Below are 24610 nucleotides of genomic sequence, written 5' to 3' on the forward strand. Positions count from 1 at the left end.
AAGCTAGTCAGAATCCAAAGAGTAGAACAAAAAGAAGAGCTCAACTTACAGAAGACCAATTGGAGGAAACTAGAAAAAGCAAGAGTTAGAGTTTAGCAATACAGAGATCGGGAAAAAACTTTTTAAAGTAAAATTACCAGGTATGTAGGCCTACATTCATTTTTTCTTCAAAAAACCTAATGCTTTACTAAATCTGCGTACATCATAAATGTTTCAATTATTCTGTAAAAAATGTTATTAAAGTTTAAATTCATTTTTTGTAGCAACCACTTCCCAATTTGACAACCCACAATCTGAAGATAAAGCTGTAAAAAGATTGATCAAGCACTTTTAAACAGCCCAAGCAAAGGTCGCCAGACTGTCCATAAACTAGCAATGTCAGTTGGACTATCATTGCCGGAAGTTGGCAATGGATATGAGAAAAGATAAAATAAAACAAAGAAATAGAAAAGTAAAAGTATGCCATTCGAAGGTTTTAACTTTTTACTTTTGATCCTGATGACCATGCAATTAGTGATCCAGAAAGTGAGTTCAATCCCGAACCCATGAAACAACTAGCAAGCACATTGAAAGAAGGTGATTTTGTGCTAACATTGCTGCCTGGAAAAGAGCCTAGGCATTATGTAGGAGTGGTAAAAATGTAGATACCCTTTGAAGCTGAAGTGCAGTTTTTTTAAAGAGTGAAGCCAAAAAACACTTTTGTTGTTAATACAAAATATATATCATGGGTAGAATTTCATCACATAGCCAAGTCACTGTCTTGTCCTACTTTCTCTAAAAGAGGTCAGTAATGTTTTACAAAAGATTTAGAGCATGCAGAATTATCTAAAACATTTTGTTAGTACATTCTCACAATTACTTGATCAATATTCATTTTTTATCTTACATTATTTAAGCTTAATTATGTTTGTCATATATTATTACTATTGTATTATTATACTTTATACTTTGAAACCAATAAAAAACATTTCAAGTTAAGGCTTGCCTATATATATTTTTTAATCACTAGCTTTAATACCATTATTGATCTCATTGCAGTGAACTTAAATACTTATAAGTTTACAGGATATAAGAAGCGTAACGATGGTGACAATCGAATGTAACAGCGGTGACATGTTTACAAGCATGTAGTTCACCACTACCATCTAATATCTGTATAAATTTTAGTGCATATGTCAGCAAGCTTCTTTAAAATAAGACAAATAAGTTTATATAATTGTGCTTCCCACCAAATCAGATAGTTTTAAGGATAAGCGACTAGCTCTTCAAAATGCATATTTCTCTGATGTAACGCGAATGACACACTAACTTAAAAGATTTTTCAGTAAAAATTAACGTTAGCATGACATATTATACATCATTCGAAAGAGCTTGTTGAGCTCTAAGAGAATATCTGATTTAAAATCATCTTAAATGCAATACCAATATTTTATGATTAAATTTCTGCTCTAATGGTAACAATGGTGATTATGGATAGACCCATATGTAATAGATATAACGCTGTTTTTTCTCTCGCAAGTGTGGCAAGATATGTTACCATTCCAATTGAATTTGAGAATTTGCCTGACTTGACACTTTAGCTTATATAAAATTTTTTACGTAGTATCAAGCAAAAATTTCACATAAATTATTTACATTATGTGGAATTTACGTTATAGGAGGCATACGTTATAGGGGCGTCTACTGTATTCATCTACTAAATATGAAGTAATATTTTAGTCACGTGTCATTCTGACAAATTAACATTCTGCTGTCTTTTCTACCAGAAAATATTTTTTGGTTTACATAGTCTAAATCTGTTTGAAACACATTTGTAGTGAATTGACTAGCGACCAAGACCTTTTTATATTCTGCGTTACAGTGGACCCTCGCAGTAGGACATAAATTAATTATGTTGTTCACATAGTAAAGCGAAAATGTCGTATAGAGGGATATAAAACCAATAGTATTTAACTACCGTGCTTTTCGGACTATAAACCGCACTCCTATATAAGCCGCATCTGCTTTATTTTCCAAAAAAAACGATAACAAAACAATACATAGGCCGCACCTTTGTATGGGCCACAAAACTCAGGACGGTGCTTTTTAACATGGCAGCAACTTTGCTGTGTAAAACGGAACATTGTCTAACGGCACTGTTTCGTATTAACCGACGTTTTTTAACCTAGTGCCTAACGGAACAGTATCGTTAGGCATTGTTTCATATTTTCTTTCACCGCTAAAGGCGCACTAACCATAGATCAGCTATGGCCAAATGGCGGATCTAGATCTTTTTAGTTTTTTTTGTGGATCTTTCAAGTTGGCTGTTATAAAAGATTTTTGAAGTATTTTTTTAAAATTTGGTTTTAAAACATATTTATGAAATTTTCTTAGAATGTTTTTGTAAATTCATTGTATTCAGCAATGAATTTTGTGAAAAATATGAAATATGACTCATAAATACCCATCTTCATGAACAAAAAGAGTCGCTGCAAATAGCAGTAAACCGCGTTTTGATAGTATGTATTGTGAGTTCAAAGCCCTCTCATCATTTTCTCACTGATATCAGACGTATTTATTACATCACATTCATTCACTGATTTTTAGTAAAAGTAAATATATAAAGTTCTTTTAAATCATATTTTATGCCTTGTTTTAAGATGTACACAAACATTTGCATGTTTATGTATAGTAAAAAAGAAAAATGCACATCAACAGCTTGTTGTGGATCTTTAATGTGTGTTGTGGATCTTTAATGTGTCAGATTTGGCTGTAACGGATCATGGCCAACATCATTTGGCCATCCCTGCCATAGATTATGGTTAATGCGCCAAAGAATACGCCAAAGATACGGTCAAAGAAAAAGCCACAGAATAGCCGCACCCTTATATAAGCCGCATGGCTCAAATCGTCACAAAAAAGTAGCGGCGAATAGTCCAAAAAGTACTGTAATACAAACAAGTAGGCTACCTACGTATTAGAAATTAGTGACAGCGTTATGTATTAATCTTAGTAACTATAGGTACCTAATTAGTGGTCACGAATCACGAAAATGGGGTAGATTGGAATCCATTTCCAAAACGGCTCAAATGGAACGTAGTTGAACAAGATGGCTTCTGTTTACACTTTCATGCAACCTCATTCGTCGAAATATTTTCACAATTATACTTCACTCGTTCAATTAAACCATGTCTATTGTCTTTGCACGTCTATTTCATCATAATTGTAAAGCTGTCATTTGAGCACTGAGATCGCAAAACCTACCGTAAAGATTTGTTTAGTTTTTTAAACTTAGCTCGAAGAAGTGCATATCTTCTGATAAACATGAGGAGCCTGTGGGAAAAACTGGTAAATACCGTCTGAAACTGGTGAACACCGTCTGAAACTGGTAAATACCGTCCGAAACTGGTAAAAACGGAGCAAATCTTGAAAAAAATAATTTTAGTGGCTAACATACTCTCTATAAAGTGGTTGTATAGTGAGTTTGTGATGTAGATGTATATTGTTATATTTGTATATTTATATATTGTTATATATATTTATAAACACTTAACATATTTAAATATGCCCTACAACAATGACATCAAAGGGAGGCCGAGTTAAAATAGAATCTAGCTTGTTGGTTTGAGAGAGAGACTCGTGATACTCTCAACATAATTCATTGTAATTGGTTTCCTTTACATCAGGTAATCCTCTTGAACACTCATATAAAACCATCATTGTCTCTGTCCATTTTCACAGGTTTTGAGACCTTTTGAAGTTTCCTGTTAAATTTAACTTCAATCAACTAGGCCTACTAACAGTTTGCAAGGGCACTGGCTAGTAGCCTATGGCTACTGGGTTCATATAAATACGAATAGCAGTTTCGCAGAACTATCTTCATAGTTTTCATTCCGCTGTGAACAGTGATTGTAATTTCCATTTTACACAATGCCAGGTGGTAGACCGAGTATCCCAATACGGGCTGATCTTGGTAAAATATATGTGAATGATAAACTTTCACACGTTGAATGCAAATTTTGCATTCAAAGGTCAGCGCATGAAGTAATACCAGATTAAGTCCAAACAAAACAGGTTACAACAATAAAGGATTTTGGCTTGGATTTTGGGTTTTGGCCGAATCACCTGGTAATAACAGTTTTTCCTGAGATGGTTTTTACCGTCTCAGTTTTTACCAGTACAACCCTGCCAAGATGACTCCTTTATCATTGGCCTTGCCAATCATGCAACTGAAAAAGAAGGATATCCATCAATAGCTGATCAGGCTTTGAAGCGTTGCGTAGAACTAACCATGTTGGTATCCGCTGTAGAAAGATTTCTCCATTGGTTCATTTAGCAGGCTGTCTTGATTCAGTAGATATCCATTGAGTATTGACTCTTTGAAGTATATTAGTGATCAGGTTATAAAGGAAGCTCCAAGCTTGAGTGGAATCAGGTTAACATTTACTGGTGGAAGCTGCAACTCCTGCATGCTTGACATTTTGCTGGGTTAGAATTTTTTATGGTTGTGTACTTGAGTGAAGAAAGTTTTATATACAGGAATATTAATGACAGAAAACTGGTACTTCATGGTTCCTTTCAGATAACTCAAGAAATTTTTCACATTTACCTTATTGAAGCTTGTATTACAATTTGTGCTGTCACTTAGTTAAAACTTTTAATCTAATTGTATCAAACATGTGTATTAATCTTATATTAATCAACGCAAAAGCAATTGCTGAAAACAATATATACACCAACTGTATTTAAATTTAATTGATGTACTAAATTGCGTAAATGCTCAATGAAACTAAAAAGTAATCAGTCATACAAATATATAAGCATATTACATAACTAGCATCTGTTTGCAAATATGGCACACCTGTTTGCTATCTTCATTATCTTCACACAATATTGAAGTTGCTTCTATTTTTGTTAGGGTCTGGTTTGTGTTATGAAACCAAACATTACAGCAGTCTCTTGAGTCATAGGTAAAAGTTTTGTTCTGTTATTTTTATTTCAAGCACGAAGCACATTTATTCCTGATGTTTAGTGGCTTTCTAGGAGCTATTAGTCTACAAATGGTGGTTACAATTTGCTGAATTGTTATTTATATTTTCAATATATACAGTATTTTAAGCGACCACGCTCCCTGGACACATAAATGCCGCTTTCTGCTCCAGCTTTTACACAATAGAGGTGACAGTGATTCGCGCCTGTGACCATCTGTTGTTCTATGTAATTAAATCTGTGCTTTTCAGATCAGTTCGTCACACTGCAGTGCCCAAGATGGTTGCATGCCTTGTTTGCTCAGGAGAACAGTTCTACAATGCTCATGGGCTGTACTTTTGTAGAATCTGTGACACTCAAACTTTTGTAAGTTTGTGATTCCATTTCTCATTTGCTTGTAATATATGCAAACCCATGCATTTCTGCGGATCTATATGAATAGATTTGCCATCAAACCTCTATTTGAACACCATGGCACTCTACTTTTCAACCCTTCACCTATAGTGACAGTCAAATAGAGGTGGTGTTCAAATAGAGGTGGCATTCAAATAGAGGTCTTACGGCAGTTGGTAAATAAATAATTTGTTGTGGTTTATTTTGGAGTCAACTATATGTGAACTTTTTTTTCTCTAAATAGGATTTTCAAGAACTAGGAGAATTTGATCTGTTTAATGGCGATCTTGAAAGTACTGGGAAAAATATTGTAACTGGAGCAAGAATAAGTCAAAAAGCTCAGACTAAGAAGCGTCGCAATGAAACAGTAGTGGCAGAATATGATGAAGCTGATAATCAAGCTATCGCTCACAGTGCTCCAGGTATGTGATTTACTCCCACATATGCATACAGTATTTAATCTAGGGTTTATGTTGCTCGACATTCAACATTTAGTATATAGAATTGTGGTTCTCAAGGGTAAGGTACTTGGTATATGCATAGAACATTTAGTCTATGATTGGTGGTGTTCAAGGGTATGCCATACTTTCATGCATACAAGATTTATCTAGGATTGGTGGTGCTCACAGGGTCTATTCCTTGCATGTATAAATCATCATTGAGTCTGTTTTGTGGGACGCAAGGAGGTGTGACATGCTTGCATGAATGCATAGAAGTTTGACTAGTTTACTGTACATATATATATATATGTCTATATATATATCTCAATGTTTGTCATCGTCGGTCGTTAGGTGTCTGTCCAGCTATAGCGATTAAAACGTAGGTGTGAAAGAGTTGCTTTGTATCGGTTTAGAACTCATGAAGATTGCAACCACTAGTTTGTAAACACCAGCACCCAGCCACAAATCTAAGCGATTCTTATCATTTCCCTCGCTCTTACTGTATATTCTGTATCCTTTTCGTGATTGCACAAGCTAAATGTGCATTTATTATTATTAATTAATATTACCTTTTGCATTTATTATTTTTTTGAAGTTTTTGAAAGCTAATTTTTTGCTACCTTTTCTTATTTTTTACATTTGTAATTTTCAACTGTACCGTTTCAACTGTGCCACTTCACTCCTATTTCCAGATTTTCCTAAGGTACAGTATCAAAATCTGTAAAGGCTAAATACTTTTCACGTGGACAATTCTATTATCTCGAGTAATAACTGCCTGTACATTCTCTCTCCGCTCTGTCAGACAAAGATAGTCTAATGTCTAATTTTTTGTTTGTTCCAGTATCGAGAGGTACTAGTATAATACTGGTACCTCTCAAATTATTGTTGACGAATAGCTCCTGCTGCAACAGTTTTTATACACACAACACACTTCTATGCATTAATTGGTATTATTAATTCAACATAGTAAACATGTATTATATATATTGTTTCTCACCTATATATATATACATATATATATACATATATATATATATACATATATATGCATACATATATGTATAGATATAGGTATGAAACAATATCTATACATGTTTATTTACTATATATATATATTGAGGTGCTTGTACTTGTACGCATTCATGCAAGTATGTTAAATTTCATTGAGCTTACGAAACACACTAAATGTTGTGTTTATACATGCAAGGATCAGACTCTGAGAGCTTCACAAATCCTAGATGAATCTTGCATGCATGCAAGTATGCCATATATATATAATTTATATGCAGTAAAATATATCACTGAAAGGTAAAAGAGTTTAAAGTGAGTGACCAATGCCTCTACCTATTACAATGCAGTTCATTTATCTGGACTATGATTGCTCATAGATGGGAAAGGTCGACCTTTCACAACATTCGAAGTTTTCCAGACGATTCTCTCTGCTCAAACTAATGAATTACTCAAACGTGGATTTCCCAAAGCATTAAGGGTATGTGGCATTTTCTTTACCAAGTTAGTTTTCTCCTACCTGCCCTGCTGCAGCTTTCTCCTACCTGCCCTGCTGCAGCTTTCTCCTACCTGCCCTGCTGCAGCTTTCTCCTACCTGCTCTGCTGCAGCTTTCTCCTATCTGCCCTGCTGCAGCTTTCTCTTACTTGCCCTGCTGCAGCTTTCTCCTACCTGACCTGCTGCAGCCTTCTCCTACTTGCCCTGCTGCAGCTTTCTCCTACCTGCCCTGCTGCAGCTTTCTCCTACCTGCCCTGCTGCAGCTTTCTCCTACCTGCCCTGCTGCAGCAGCTTTCTCCTACCTGCCCTGCTGCAACTTTCTCCTACCTGCCCTGCTGCAGCGTTGTCCTACCTGCCCTGCTGCAGTTTTCTCCTTATGTCGAATATTTATGTCAGTCTATTATTTATTTTGTGCCTAATGTTTCTAATCGGAGCCGCCAATTGTTACGAAACGTCTTGTTACTCATAATTTGTAAAATAAAATTGTATGTTTTATGACCTGGCACATTGATCAATTAACGCATGAGCTTGTTTTGTATCACTTGAGAACGATGTATTATTAACATGACATTCTAGAAACTTGCAAACAGCAGGGTATCTATATGTGTATGTGTGAAAGTAATTGCAACACTGGGGCATGTAAGCTGACATATAGCTGATACAGAAAATTTTAAATAAATAAATAATGCCTGCAAAATCTATTCGAATTCTATTTTTATTATGATTTGCTCCCAAAGTGCCACATCTTGTGGCATGTTCTGCAGGTGTTCTAACAAGTTGTTTAGTATGGCAGATGTTTACTCATTACTTGTTACATAAGAGTAGATTATACAGCAACATTATTCAACATGATACAATTAGTCAACTGCTTTGTAGGATAGAGTGTTTAAGATTTGGTGCATATATCTGTCCAGACTAGGTGAGGCCTTTTCATCAAAAAACAACTATGTTATCAAAACGCCGAAAGTGCGAGATAGGTAAGTTATTTACAGGGTTTGTGGATTTATTTCATCGGTTTGCACAAGATTAATAGGAGTTGAAATAAACTTTTCCATTTATTGCGGTGTTAAAAAGTGATTAAATTTACGTTTTTAAAGTCTTGAAAATTATTTTACCTCATGATTTGCTAATTACTAACTGCAACACTGACTCTATTTTGTCTCGCTATTCTTTTATCCAATTAACCCTTTGAACCCTGGCCGTTTTTGTCAATGCGTGTCAGTAACTCTGGGCATTTTGGCCAACGGATCTGAAGTTTTTAAACTTTTATTAAAGATGTGGTCGCGTCAAAAAATTTGATTTAATAAAATTAAGACCCATAAAAGGCTAAAACATCAGCTACAATTTGATGCAATTTTTGTCGTTGTAGACCAACCCTGTCCAGAGATATATGCGTTTGAATGAGGCCCTTTTTTAAAAAGCTCACGTTCCAGCGGGTGCTTCTTTCGTGACGTCACAAGCAATACATCGAAAAGAAACCGCGAGTGATAAATATGAGGTTGCTTCCTTAGCCAATCATCAGCGTGAAATTTTTATATAGGCCGTAATAAATGTTATCACTCGTAAAACGCGTTGTCTGTGATCTCAAATTTAGGGATTTTACTCTATTATTATATCGCATGGACATCGATATTTACTAAATTAATTAACATCATTACTTTGATGAATTACTCGATCGACACGTTTTATTTGCAAACAACATAATTGTAAAAATTGCTGTGAAGTTACTGCGAAGGTGACTGGCATCAGGTAGTTAAAGTTCTACGGAGGAAGATCGGAGAATGGAGGTAAATTTATCTTTTATTTTGAGTCTCCCATAAAGTTTCCTGTTGAGTTTACAATCAGATTATATTCCCCTGTTTGAGGCTAAAATGTAATTTCCTGCGCGTGCGAGATACGTATGTACAGTGAGTTTTTGACGGCTTCTTTTTAATCTTTAGCATCTAGCAATACAATGGCTTAGATCGATGAATATACTAAAGGTAATATTTTTAGTCCTCATTAATACATGTACTAATTGATAAAATTATAACTTTTTGTTATCACTAATCATCGTTTTATATTTTTTTATCGGTTCACCTAGCTACATTTGCTTCAAGTTTCCTGTGACAGTTTTTATCTAGTATTTTATTAGATTTATGATTTGACTTTAGATGTTCACTTTTCACTTGTAGAAAGTGAAGAAAGTCGATTGATCAATGCAAATCTTTGACTTCCAGAACCAAAGCTTCGAATCATTGGCTTGGTGTACTTATGCCTTTGTTAAACATTTATTTGTTTTTAAAATTACACTTGCAATCTATCTAACTCCCAATTTGAAAGCTTTCAGAAGATGTGCATTAGAATGACATATCTATGAATGACATATTATTGCATTTGTTTTATTGATTACAGGATGTTTATGTGGTCCCACCCGGCGAAGCAGCTTTGTCAGTATGAAAACTGCCGTAAATGGGAAAGAGAGATTTGAATGTGTGCTGCATAAACTATGATGTTTTGTTTGAATTTGTTGCAGTAGATGAATTTGTCATATTGTATCAGCTAAAACTATGTGGGTGGCCACGACTTGATGAATATTTTTAATAAAAGCTTTATGCCGAGATGAATATCTTTTTGCTTGTAAAAATTATATAACAAACTTATATTGTTGAAGATAATGCAAAGCATGATTTGGATACGGTATATGGATGTCCGCAGAACTGGAGAATGTGAGTTCAAATCCAGTTTGCAGCAGACTTCCCATCCTTAAAACTCTATCCCTATGTGTATTCTTTTCAAAGACGCAGTTTGCTTATTTTACTTACGGTAGTAAGAAACTAGTTTTCGGTGTGGGCAATGATATATAGCCCGCCCCATACATAACGCCCCGGACATAATGTGGGGGGGGTTTTTTGGGAGGCTGTATATCGTTAGTGTAGGTAGCGTTGGAAATGTGCTCATACAAAGACCTTATTCTACTTACAGTGAAACATGGATCACTCGCCCTCGGATATATCGAACACATGGTTAACTCAAATGGATTTGCTTGGTCCGTTCCCACGCAATGATAAATGGCTTTATATAACTCGACCTCGGCACCTTTAACTCGAACAGTTTTTTGCCGAATTCACAAACGTGGTTTCCGTTCAATTTATTTCGAAGGAGTTTCCACTAGTCGCGGAGCTGAGACTACTCTGCTTTCTTAACGAAAGCGCTTTTTATACACGTATAGTGTACATATAATCTCCCCCGCTAAGACGTTCGCTTAGTTACGGCCAAGCTATAAACGTAAGAAGGTATTAGCGATTAAAATTTAATAAAGATAGACACAGCATGCAAAATACATATTGTAACAGTGATTATATGCGGGTACATAAAGATAAAATGTCACAAATAGGTTCGTGGCTTGGCGTCCGCTACAACAGACATCCGCTTTACGATGGCATCACGCAAGCAAAGAAAAGCGTGGAAACCTTCTGACAAACTTAAAGTACTTGAGGAAATCGAAGCAGGACAGAAGCTATCAGCATTATCAAAAAGAGAAAATCTTCCAAAAAGTACAGTGTCAACAAGGATTAAAAAAAAGAAAGAATAAGATCGTTATGTGACCAAAATTCATCAAGGCTAAGAGATCGTTCAACGTCACATGATGATTTGGATGGTGTATTATTGACTTGGTTTAGACAAGTGCGTAGTGAATGCGTACCTATCAATGGGCCAATTTTGTTAGAAAAGGCTAACAAGTTTTTAAGGACTATAATAACTGTTGAAAATCCATTTTTACAATAAGTCACACTGTTGATCTTTGTCAAAAAAATACCTTGTCACAGACTACACTCGATAAGTTTTTTAAATGAAACAACTGATCAGATGTTAAGCATGCTTTTTTACATTGGTCATTAATGTTTACTTATGTCCAGTTTTAAAAATTATCAGAAAGAATAGATATTTTTCTATTGGGCTGAGATTTGTTTGCAGTTTTAGGTGATGTGACTGACAAGACGTTTTAAGATTAAAATTGGCAAAATTGATCTCGAGTAAAACACTCAGAAGAAAAAATGTCTTCTGAGCGTTTTAACCGCGATTAGGTTTTGCCAATTTTAATTTGAAAAAGTTCTGGCAGTCACATCACCTAAAACAACACACAAATCTCAAGTGTATAAAAATATCTATACTTTCTGATAAATACTTTAAAACTCTACATCAGATGCCCTTTAACTTACAACAAACAACCTATACTTTAGTTTTATATATACATGTAGTTTGTATATGTATCTACTGATAAATACATTCACCTGTGACTGTGCTCTGATAACTTGAACGCTCTGATAACTCAAACACTTTCACTCGGTCCCGTGAAGTTTGAGTTATCCATGTTTCACTGTAGTTTATGTGACAGAATTACCGTAGACCTGTAGAATTGGTAGTCGGTACTCAAATGTTTGTACAACATTTGGAGAAAGTGAGTAAGACAAATTTTTAATTTTCGTTGTTTGAGGCCTTTGAATTATTCATAATAATGTATCTGTAGCGGGGTTTAAAATTTTGTTCTAACCAACATGAGCAAATACAAAATAATATATATGCCAATAGAGTCGTGTTGGACTAGACTTATCGCAAATAACCGATGTGAATACGATATATATTGACAGATAAATCATGCGTGATATCATTTTGGGCAAGTGTGGGCATGTTCTTTGGCCTGAGCGTTTTTACCACTTTTTTATCTCGCTTTTTTATCAGATTTTTTCGATTTTAATCTTCAAATATCTTGGCAATGAGATCGCCTAACACAACAAACAACATATCAACTGATAGAGAAAAAGAAATGCTTTCTATTAAGACCAACTCAAATTTGACGCAACCACAACTTTAAATATATCTACATGTAATTGTGCTCATAATACAATGATATTTGGTAAAACACTAGTAAAAAAAGTTGGGCAACCCACAGCAAAGTTCATCAAACAAAAAAAACAATACTTCACCATTATTCGCGCTAGAATTATAAAAGTTTGTATGATTTTAAAAACTTGTAAAAACATTTACAGTACTATCATCTCCATCGGGCACATGTTCATCATTTCATGACTCAAAATATATAGGAAAATTATAATTAGTATTATAAAATTCATTATTTGCATCACAATCATTTATGACCTACCAACGAACGAGTCGTATCGATTTTCTCGCGATATCATTCTAATGAAATTTGTGATTATAACGAAGGAAGTAGATAAAGATATTTGATAACTGTTGAAAATGGAAGTGAAACTTCTGGTCTGAAAACCTGTGCAAGAATTAATTTGATTTGTTTACGCTGTTACTTAGAAACAACTTTTGTAAACAGCCATGTGAATGCCGGAATTCCTGCCGTTAGGGATTCTGACGCACTTTATGCAATGCCGGAAAACCGGCCATTAGGGTTCAAAGGGTTAAAACTAGCCAATAAGCTGCTATTAAAGTTCAGCTGTCTCATGTATTAACTATTGTCTGCTATAAACTTGGTAAGATACTCTTAATACATTCCAACGATAATTCCGTTAGTCACCTGCATTTGATAATATTTTGTATTTTCTAAATATATTAATACACTGACTAAAACTCAATCAGAAAAATAACAATAGTTGTTTTTATTACTATATATTCTCGCATATAAGTCAGCCCTATGCAAACATCACTAAAACGGTGAATTTATAAAAAATTGCATCAAACACATATCACCTATTCCACGTATTCCACACGCCTATCATAGAATTAATGAAAATGATAACCATTATTGTTGTTTTACTTTTATTAATAACAGTAAATTTTTTCAACTGTTTTACCATTACTATTAATACAAATAAACTGCATGAAAAGTTGTACGTGACAACTTTTCATGCAGTTCAACTTTTCTTGTAGTGTAAACACACAAATGATCACGTTTATTACCAACCAATCACAAGCTTAATGCTGTCATTGCCCACCGCTCTCAACCAAGCGCTGCTTCACGTCTTTCCTCTTTTATCGCGAGAACAAAAATTAGACAGGAAAAAAGGTGAACTGTGCTGGATTCGTTGCATTTCATCAAGCAGCTTTTATCACAAGCAGCTTTTTTCAAGATCAAGTCCGCAATACGGTATAAAAGAAACTGTGAGCAACAGGCTACCAGCCGCATGCCTAGCATAGTTTGAGTTGTAGTTGCTGGAATTAAGTTGATGTAATGTCATTTTGTTTGAGCTCCATCAGAGTTATATATGAATTGAACCCTAGTTTGGTAACCTTTTGCAGTTTTAAACTTGGCTTATACGCGATGATATCTGAAACTTCCTGAACTAAATAGTTGTTTATAAACAGGAGCAACTTCCTGTAGTTTTTATTTTTCAGCTCCCAGTTGTTGATAAGACATTGTTTTGGATTAAATCTAACTCGAGTCTGTTTCATAGAATTTTAGCAGCAATTTACTAAAATCAAGCATTACATGCACCAGGTACAATAGTTCCACAGGTTTTCTGTTTTTTTATAGAGATGCTTCAAGGCTAACAGAGGCTAACCATCAATTCATAAGCCAATCAATCAAGGTTAGTCATAAGTTCATAGTCATAAGTTCATAACAATATGCTGAATTGTTATTTAAATTTTTAATATATACAGTATTTTAAGCGACAACGCTTAAAATATATTAACTAGACATCCACAAGACTGAATTGATTATCTACAAACTGCAGACTTAGTAGAGTGCACCAACACTTATAACGTAAATACATGCAACAGAGTTTCAACAAACTATTATGTAAAAGTATTTTAGAGTAAATAACCAGCAAGCTGAAGATTTGAGACTTGATAAGGTCTATACATGTAGTTATGTCTGGAAATGTATTTGACTTTGAAGTACTTCTGCCTTTTCATATGCCATTAATTGTAGGAGGTAAAAAGGTAGTGTGAGTTTTGATTCCAAGCACAACATCATTCTAATTAGTACAACATTAAAATATTACTTTTCTTTAAATGCCAAGGTATGCAGATATCTACTAAAACGCCAGTTGTCTATATTAGCTATGTCATACAATTCATGGCTATAGCCATTTTCTTATACTTGTTAGACTCTTGACAATTATCATAAATAGTTAATGCTTATAGAATTTTTGTCGATTTGAGTTTTTGAAGAGCTAGTCATTTTATCTGCAAAGATTTGTGAAACTTTCACCTTGAATAATTTTTAACATATGGGTCGCAGTCACAGAAACCATGGTCAAGTCGCAAATCACGAAGTTGAGTTATCCGACTTTAAAGTTGCACTAACTGAATTTAAAATATTGGTAACGATTTTTGTAACACGTGCATCTAGACCAATCAAAGAGTGATCTTTCTGAATCTGAATTCAGTTTAGCCATTAGAAGTCTTTAACCCTCTGGAAAAACCCCTTAAAACTGTTGCTATGCTAAACAGGAAGTACTGAAAAATGGCGTCCGATAAATATAATCGTTTCATTTTTGCCGATTTTGAAGATAACTTTGACGTTTTGGAGGCTTATATGAGAACTTCGGTATTCCAACTGATGTCATAAGCAGTGAAAGTAAAGGGAATTACGATGCTATTTTCCTAACGATTCTTACAAGATTATTACAATATTTAATTGTAAGAATAACTACAAATTCCCCTGTCATACAGCCCATGACTAAAGTGATATTTGAAAAAAGAAAGGGTTGATAAATGCAATATAGTCAAATGGCACTGCAGCGCAATAGGATAACTGCAGTGGTAGCTGTAATGTACTGGGTGTGGGTGTTATTATATACAACAAACAGCAATAATGAAAGGAAAAGATTATATGTTAATATTTTTCCCCCTGCAATAGGAGGAATGCAATATTGGCCAATATTAGAAGTAAAATGCACTGATATTATTAGAATAACCAATATCATTAATATAGTAATACAGTAATAATAGAAAACTAATGCACAATTTTGTTTACATTTCAAACCGTCATAGCTAGCAATATCAAGAAGTTGTGATATTTATATAGATTTCTAGAAAATCTATTTAAAAAGTGTTTGGTCATGACAGCCAGCAATAATAAAAGGAAAATATTATATGTTTATATCTGTTCCCCTGCAATAGGAGCAATGCAATATTGGCCAATATTAGAAGTAAAATGCACTGATATTATTAGAATATTATTAATATAGTAATACAGTAATAATAGAGAACCAATGCACAATTTTGTTTACATTTCAAAACATCATAGCTAACAATATCAAGAAGTTGTGATATTTATATAAATTTAAAAAACAATCTATTTAACAAAACTATTTACAAAAAATAATAGCAGTAACATATTACCCATCATCGATGTTGTTAGTGTGACTTTAAGACTTCAATAGTCATCCAAACTTATAATTAAATATTGTAATAATCTCATAAGAGTCGTAGAAAAAAATATCATCGTCATTTCCCTTACTTTCACTGCTTTGAATATCAGTTAGAATACCAAAGTACTCAAAAGTTTCCAAAATGTCAGTTACTTTGAAATCGGCAAAAAAGAAACTATTTTTGTACGTCTACGTTAATTACAGAAACCTTCGGCAATTCGACAATGCTATAGACTGATGAAATGTGCATGTTATTTTTTCGTGAAATGCGCACGACTTAATGATTCTATTCTCTGTCGCTCGGCGTTTCGTTTGCCGGTCTTAACTTTTATTAAACCAAGCGTTTTGGGACGATTTTCGCCCAAATTAATCTGTCTATTTGTGCATAATCCGATCAGATGGGCAAGTTTTAAGAGACTGTCGACAATTTACAAAGACTTGATGACATATTTAAATAGGCTTGTATGTGTTTTGTATCGTTATTATACTTTAACGACTCTACAAAACGATGGTTAAATTTGTTGATGAGATTTTGATTGTTGATGAGGTTTGCGACGTTGTTGATGAATAATTTTCGCAAGTTGTGTGCACATGCATTTACCATGAAAACTCTCAAACTTCGCTCCGCTCTTTTGGTCGTGGGATTATTCGATTTTATAAGAATATAATCAGATTTAATTATAAGAATAATTATTCGAATTTACAAGGTCGAAGTATATAGTGACCGATGGTGTGCAATATGTTACTGCTGTTATTTTTCTAAAGATTTTGTTGATTTGGCTGTGCCCAAAATCGCGATACTGCCATGCCGTTTTTAAAATCTGCAAAATTACGTAATACATTTTCTAATAAATATACAGCTATTTCTATGACAACCAGCTAAAATCTGTTTAGATTTTTAAATTCAGCATAATTTTTTGATAAAAATACTGAAATCTAAATAAATATCACAACTTCTTGATATTGGTTGCTATGACGTTTTGAAATATAGACAAAATTGTGTGCTGGTTTTCGTTTCTTAAACTTTAACGTCAGTTTTCTCGGAACCATGTTTTCTCACTAATGGTAAACATGCATTCAGTTTTTTGACCATAAAATCTGCTGTAATAAAGCTAGAATCAAATTTCTTTTGCAAACAAATTGTGAGAGTTTTCTCCTTCTGCTAGTCTAGATAGCTCTAAATCTTATAATCCCGACTTAACCATGGTTTCTGTGATCATGACACATATTATTGAAGAAAAAAAGCTCTCATCTAAATTTATCAAACTATAAAGCATACATCTGAAGAGTTCTTTCGTGAATAAAAAATAAGAGACAATTCTTAATTTTGAATTTCTAATAATGTGTAGTTTATAGCCATATTACCAGGACCACTTCAAAATAATATAGACTTAAATTTACTTAAAGATGTAGTTGCGTCAAATTTAAGTTGATCTTAAAAGAAAGCATTTTTTTTTCTCTATCAGTTGATATGTTGTTTGTTGTGTTACGCGATCGCATTGCCAAGATATTTGAAGATTAAAACCGAAAAAATCTGATCGCCGTAAAAACGCTCAGGCCACCAAAACGTGCCCAGACTTGCCCAAAATGATGTCACGCGTTTGGCAACCTGTCTCTATCTCTCGTATTCACATCGGCTATTTGCGATAAAAGTCTAGTCTTACGCGGCTCTATTGGCATATATCTTATTTTGTATTTGCTCATGTTGGCTAGAATAAAATTTTAAATCCTGCTACAGATGCATTATTATGAATTTTTCAAAGGCCTCAAATAACGAAAATTGAAAATTTGTTCTACTCACTTTCTCCAAATGTTGTGTAAACATTTGGGTACCGACTACCAATTCTACCGGTCTACGGTAATTCTGTCAAGTCACTTTTGTAGAACGCGGTCTGTGTATCAGCACAGTTCTGCAGCTACCCATACAAACGATATACAGCCTCCTATAAGCCCCGCCCACATTATGTCGCCTATTACCTATTGCCTATGTACTAGTTTCTTACTAGTAGTATTCTTACCGAATACTAAATAAGTGAAATAAGCAAGCCACCTCTTTGAAAAGAATATAGACAGGGATAAAGTTTTAAGGATGAGAAGTCTGCTGCAAACTGGATTTGAACTCACATTCTCCAGTTCTGCGGACACCCATATACCATATCCGATTCACTACAATATTCTGCAAATCATGTTTTGCATTATCTTCAACAATATTATTTTATTATATAATTTTTACAAGCAAAAATATTTTCATCTCGGCATAAAGCTTTTATTAAAAATATTCATCAAGTCGTGGCCACTCACATAGTATTAGCTGATACAATAAGACAAATTCATCTACTGCAACAAACTCAAACAAAACATCATCCAGCACGCATTCAAGTCTCGATTTCTCCTTTATGGCAGTTTCCACACTGACAAAGCTTCTTCGGCTGGTGGGACGACATAAACATTCTGTAATCAGTAAAACAAGTAAATGTAAACAAAGTAGATGCAATAAATATGTCATTCATAGATATGTCATTCTAAAGCGTATCTATTGACAGCTTCCAAATTGGGAGTTAAATAGATTGCGAGTGTATTTTAAAAACGAATAAACATTTAATAAAGGCACAAGTACGCCAAGCCAACGATTCGAAGCTTTGGTTCTGGAAATTAAAGATTTGCAATGATCAATCGATTTTACCCACTTCCTACGAGTGAAAATAATTTGTAATCATGACTCTAATTTACCAAAGAAAATTCGAAAAAAATATTATAGCTAGGTAAAACGGCAGATTAGCTATGAAACGATGATTGGAGATAGCAAAGAATTATTATTTTATTAATTAGTATATGTATTTATGACTATAAAAAATATTACATTTACTTAAGTATAGAAGACTCTACGTTAATTTACCTCCATTCTGTCTTCTTCTGCAGCAAAACGCTGCTGACGCCTGTCAGCTCTGGCCATAGGCTGTCTACTCTAATCTTTTACTAAAAGTTGCTCAGATAACTCTGAGTAGCGGTCGCTCGAACTTGAAGCCATTTTGAAACTATGTATAACTTAGTAATTGTTGAAACGCGTTGAATCAGTAACGTTGAGAATTCTCTAACGATGAGATTCTTCGAGATCACAGACAACGCGTTCTACGAGTGATAACATTTATTACGGCCTATATAAAAATTTCGCACGCATGATTGGCTAATGAATCGACCTCATATTTATTGCTCGTGGTTTCGTTTCAGATACCTTGCTTGTGTCGTCACGAAATAGGCACCCGCTGGAACGTGAGCTTTTTAAAAGAGGGCCTCATTCAAACGCATATATCTCTGGACAGGGTTGGTCTACAAAGACAAAAATGGCATCAAATTGTAGCTGATGTTTTAGCCTTTTATTTTATTAAATTGACTTTTTTGACGCAACTACATCTTTAATGAACACTTTATAAAGGAGTAATGAATTTATTTGCTGTTGTACAATTAGTCCTATTCACTACAAGATAACAACATTGAGCTAAATTAAATCTATAAGTTACTGATTGGTGCTTCACATATCTTTATCATCACTTATCAGGTTTAAGGTACATTTTCAAACTATCTCAGTTAGCTTGCTAGTATTGCTTGTGCTTTGCTTGTAGGAGGAGCCATCTGGAAACCACATTCCTCTCACAAAGGTAAACATTAGGCCTCGACAATGTATTAATGATTTTAGCAATTTTTACATTTTTCCTAATTCATCTATCAGATAGCATTTTGATGTTATGAACTTTTCGGTTTGTCAAATGAGCTGAAAGTTTTACAGTGAAATTGAGCAGTTGTATTGTTATTTGTTGTATTGCTATTATACAGTAAATCCTTGCCTTTTACTTCAGGGAGTACTGGAAGGTCAGAGCTCTGCCCTTGCTCCTGATAAGTTGAACATGAATACCATTCTCTGTATTTTGTACCTGGGAATAAGTCTGACTGACCCTCTTTATACCCTCTCAGATCTTATCAGGTATACATTGTTTTACTGCTTAACTTGCTGTCGCCTCTTCAAACGTGTGCCAGGTTTTCTTTTTCTTACCATTATGTTATATCGACTTTGTAAGTTTGTGTTTGGATTGTTGTTGGACTGAGTGCAATTTTGGTAGTTGGAACTACTGATACCTTCTTTAAAGGTTGACTTGCAACAAAATTAAAAAATTAACAAAATTAACTACAGTAATTTGGTATCAAAAAGGTTTACCATGTCCTACTTTGCTGTGTTGTAGGTGCAAAATATGTGGAAATGTGATTACAAGCTTTTAAAAGCTAAAAAACGAACAGTTAATCGCAGCCACACCAGACCACCGTAGTTTGGCATCTCTTTCCAAAACGGCTCAAATGGGACGTAGTTGTACAAGATGACTTCTGTTTACATCTTCACGCAACCTCATTCGTCGAAATATTTTCACAAATTTACTTCACACATTCAATAAAACCATTTCTATTTTTCTGGCGCATCTATTTTATCGTCATTGTAATGCTGTCACTTTCAGCACTGATATCTTATAACTTATCGTAAAAGCTAGTTTAATTTTTTAACCTTAGCTCAAAGGAGTACATATCATTGTCTGATAAACATGACAAGCCTGTTGGTTACCTGTGATAATCGAAAAATGCTGCAGAATTTATTTGCGAAGTATGGGTCACGTGATCAGATTACGACTAGACAAATAGACCAAGTCGAAACAAAACTGTAAAGTAGCGAGCATCTATATTTGATATGGGGTCTTCGGTAAAGCCTGAAGTGTTGGTCATAAACTAGTGCTACGAGAAGTTTTATATTGAGCCTTTTATTGGCCTTGCAATTTATGTGAGAATATCATGTGACAAAACAATAACCAAATGTAATGACTACGTCAGAGAAATAAACTGATTCCAATCTACGGTGGCTTATCGTTTTTGAGCTTTTAAGAGCTTGTAATCACATTTCCAGATACAGTGCACCCTCGAGATACGATTACCCTGATATACGATTTTTTTGCCTTACGAAGTCAAACATTGTGAGATCTTCACCTCGCTATACGAATTTTATTTCACCATACGGTTTTGAGAAAAGTTTCGCCCAAGTTTAAATTTGACGGTCGGTGTGCTCATAACACATGTCGAAATAAAAAGAGACACCGAAATATAGTTTGCCAAAAACATTTTCAGAAAGTTTAGAAGTGAAACAATGATCGACTTCTCTCATGTCAGCATTCCACATGGGAAATTCGTGTAAAATACACAAGCGAGAGCAAATAGTCATTTGTAGCGTTATAATATGTTTTTCTATAAACTTTCAAGTCAGCATTTGTATATAACTCCAAGTATCTACATTTAATTCGTTAGCTATGGAGTCTGAGATCGATGCAAATGTTACAAAACGAAGGAAAAATGATTTCTATGTCAACAAAGTTGGATGTCATAAATAAGAAGGCACCCGTATTATTAACATTGTCAAGGAATATGATCGCAACCAATCAGCATTTGCAATTATTATTAAAACAAGAACGCCATTAAAGCAATCACAAAAAGGAGCTTACGACTGAAGATTTGAAGGGAAGGAGTTAAGGTAACACGAGCACCGAACCGACGTAGGATCGGTTCGGAGGCTGGTTTGGTTCGTGGCAATTGTCACACGGCCACCGAAGTAACTTCGCTTCTTAGATACCATACGTATACAGACATGACACGGTTTCATTAGTAGTTTTTATGTATTTCAGTTAAATATTTCTATTGTAAACAAAAAACTTTGAAGACCAATTATAATTACACAGCAGATTTATCAGAAGATCGTTCAGCTGCTCAAAATAAATCACTCGATACAAAGATTTTGCCAACCCTTCCCATCAACATAATTATATTTTTTATTAACATATGAATGTTTTTCTACGCTGAGTACATAGCAAACAAAAACAGTCTTTATAATAGTACTGTGGTTTTACATAAATAAATCAGTAAACGATACTTCATCAGGACGAATATGACACACTACTTATATTCTACACGAAAGAAAATCACAACCATTCTCTTACATTTATGCAAAACTCAAGTGCAACATCTTACATTTATGCAACACAATCATAAGTCCGGGTGAACCTTGTCGTAAATTACTTCATGTTGTTTATTTAACAAAATAAAACCATCGTCCCATTTCTTTTTTAACTTTACACACACGCATGTAAGGAGAAATGTGAAGCGTGCTCGCTAGAATTCTAGAATTTTAACCAGCCAATAAGAGCAAGGATTCGGCCACGAAATTTCGAGCAGTACCGAAATGGTTCGTTTCGGCTAGAGATGTCTTCAGCCGAACTTTTTACAGCTGAGAGCGACGTCGTTTTGCGTCATTTAGTTCGGTTCGGTGCTCGTGTGACCACGCCTTTAGAAGGCCATGCATGTGATCAGCATTCAAAAGGAGCAACCATTTAGTAAGGGCGAGGGAGTAGAAGATAATTGGCAGAAATATTTCAAGTGTGTAATTTACTGATGTTGACTGGTACATAAAACAATGCATGTATAATATATATTATTTATCTCTTGTGTGGCATGTTTTTCATATTTTATTCATTTTATTTGTTTCCTTTTGGTTTTATGTTTTATTTTCTTGTTTAACCATGTCTTTGCAGGTGGGCTTGTTATCTCCTACATGAATACAATTCATCGTATGTATGTAACTCATATAACTAGCTACTCAAGATAGTTGATGCATTCACATTACTTTCTGAAACTTGTTCAAGCCCTGTCCTCTAGGGTATAAATACGTACAATCTTTGTACGTATGGTTACATTAATTCTTGTGCACATTTCATACTAGAAAAACTACTGTAGCACCTTCTTGATCCTACAAGCGTTAGCTAGCTAGCTGTTTTCTGCATTGTACCAGCATTTTTTTCTTTTCAACCAGAAGGAACATTGGACAGGACTAGACAACTTTTTTTAGCCTGCTAAAATTTCCATTTCACTACGAATTAAGTTTATCATTAAGTGTACAGCAACATAATTAGCATTGATACGTTTTTGCCTCTTCTCTGCTTTATTCGCTGCATGTACCAGTTAAAGTCATGTTACCCCAAAGGAATGTACGTCCTGTATGATAGTAAATAAAATTTAATTTTTATTTTCGGTATCCATAGATATAGTAAACCCTAGATTGGCGAATAGCTATCATTACAATGGAGCAAAAGTGAGGCCTATAGTTGGCTGCTGTTTTCAAGACGTTACATCGCAGTGATGCGCATCACAGCATCACAGCCTTCTATTGAGCAATGAGTTTAGCAGTGAAAGCATGCTTGTCATACTAGTTTTTAAATCATAAACGTAACAGTAAGACCAAATTCTTAGTGAAATGTCACCAGAGGCGACTACAACACCCCAGGTATATCCTGAATTGTTCATAACAAGACAGAACTTCAACTCAAAACAAGAAGTTCTCAACAATATCGTGAGTTATTTAATCCAATTGAAGACACCAAGCGGAAAGCTGCTAGTGGAAAATAATAGGAAAACCTTCGTCATTGGTTTTGAGTCAGCAGCCAAATATGTACATGACATTGCTCAATATCTTTTCAGCAACTACCCTTACATCAACTACTTCCTAACCTTTAAGATCAACCAAGATCTTAGTGAGACTCTGTTTTCCACTATACGGTCTATCGTGGAAAAGGTAGGGTGGCTATAACAATAACCTGGATGCGCAGTGCTTTAGATCTGCACTTCGAGCACTGCTCATAAAAGCAGATATCACACCAAGTTCCAATGCTAACTGTATTGATCTGGATGTGAGCAGGGCTAAAAAAACTGGCCAACTCATGCTACATTCTCCGGCTAGAAAGAAGGAAGAGGCAAAAGCTGAGGAAGGTGAAGATGAAGAGTTCGGTGATAAGGAATTTTTTCTAATAAATTTATTTATTAATTTATTTATTCTCAATAAAATATGCAGTCTCAAATGCACAAACTATAGAATAATTATGCAGGTTTTAGTGCTAACTCAATAGGAATTCATAGATCAGCTGATTCACTCTACACATCACCACGACGTTGCGTCATGCTAATTATAAGCCTCACTTGTTTTGATTATTCCCATATTTAGAGTTTACTATATCTATGTCGGTATCCATTAAATGGTCAGGTGTGTGAGAGGCCGCTTTCGATAACTGCATCGCTCGGCCTTTCTGGCCAAATTTTTGTTGAAAAAGGTTTCAATCAGACACGCTAAATTTTATAATGAAAGTGAAGACAGAAACTTATGAAGGATAAAATTTCGTGATAAAAAGTTGAAATTCATTAAAATAGTTTAAAATACATACTAAAACTTAGTTTTAAGGGTGAGTTTGGCAAGCTAAGCTTATTTGAAGTGAATTCAAAGTTTATGTTATGCGTACCTTTTGAAGGTAAGAACTTCTTACCATACGATCTGCATTTGGTACACAGATTACAATTTTACAGTATTGCAGATTATGATCACTAGGTGCACTTAATACAATGCAGCTACTGTAGGTAACTATAGTTACTAAGGTTAACATACTATTCTGTTATTAATTTTCAATATGTGCAGCATTTTTATAAAATTTTGGACGATTTTTACCTTTTTTTTCATTGTATAATTACAATGGTTTCTATACCCGGACATACGATTTTTTCGCCATACGATGCCAGCCTTGGAACGGATCAACATCGTATCTCGAGGGTGCACTGTATTTTGAACCTACAACACAGCAGAGTAAGACATGGTGAATCTTTTGATACCAAATAACTGTAATGTGAATTTTGTTGCAAGTCAACCTTTAAAGGTTGACTTGCAACAAAATTCACATCACAGTTGTTTTGTATCAAAAAGTTCACCATGTCTCACTCTGCTGTGTTATAGGTACAAAGTATGTGGAAATGTGTTTGCAAGCTCCCTAAAACGAACAGTTAATCGCAGTCATCACGAAAACGCCGTACATGTAGGTTGGAATCCTTTTATTTCGATGACGTACTCAACT

General features: G+C 34.5%; 1 protein-coding gene across 1 annotated transcript in view; it reads left to right on the forward strand.

Moving 5' to 3' along the window:
* Positions 1 to 5218: 5218 nt before the first annotated feature.
* LOC137394619 (TATA box-binding protein-associated factor RNA polymerase I subunit B-like) overlaps positions 5219 to 24610 on the forward strand; it is a 43258-nt gene continuing 23866 nt past the window's right edge. Inside the window, exons 1-7 of the mRNA XM_068081359.1 lie at positions 5219 to 5334; positions 5606 to 5783; positions 7190 to 7290; positions 8182 to 8282; positions 13793 to 13847; positions 19259 to 19294; positions 19493 to 19617. Coding sequence (XP_067937460.1) covers positions 5248 to 5334; positions 5606 to 5783; positions 7190 to 7290; positions 8182 to 8282; positions 13793 to 13847; positions 19259 to 19294; positions 19493 to 19617 — 683 coding nt within the window. The 5' untranslated portion in view covers positions 5219 to 5247. The remainder of the gene's footprint in view (positions 5335 to 5605; positions 5784 to 7189; positions 7291 to 8181; positions 8283 to 13792; positions 13848 to 19258; positions 19295 to 19492; positions 19618 to 24610) is intronic.

Source organism: Watersipora subatra, chromosome 4 (genome assembly GCF_963576615.1).
Source record: "Watersipora subatra chromosome 4, tzWatSuba1.1, whole genome shotgun sequence".
NCBI lineage: Eukaryota > Metazoa > Bryozoa > Gymnolaemata > Cheilostomatida > Watersiporidae > Watersipora > Watersipora subatra.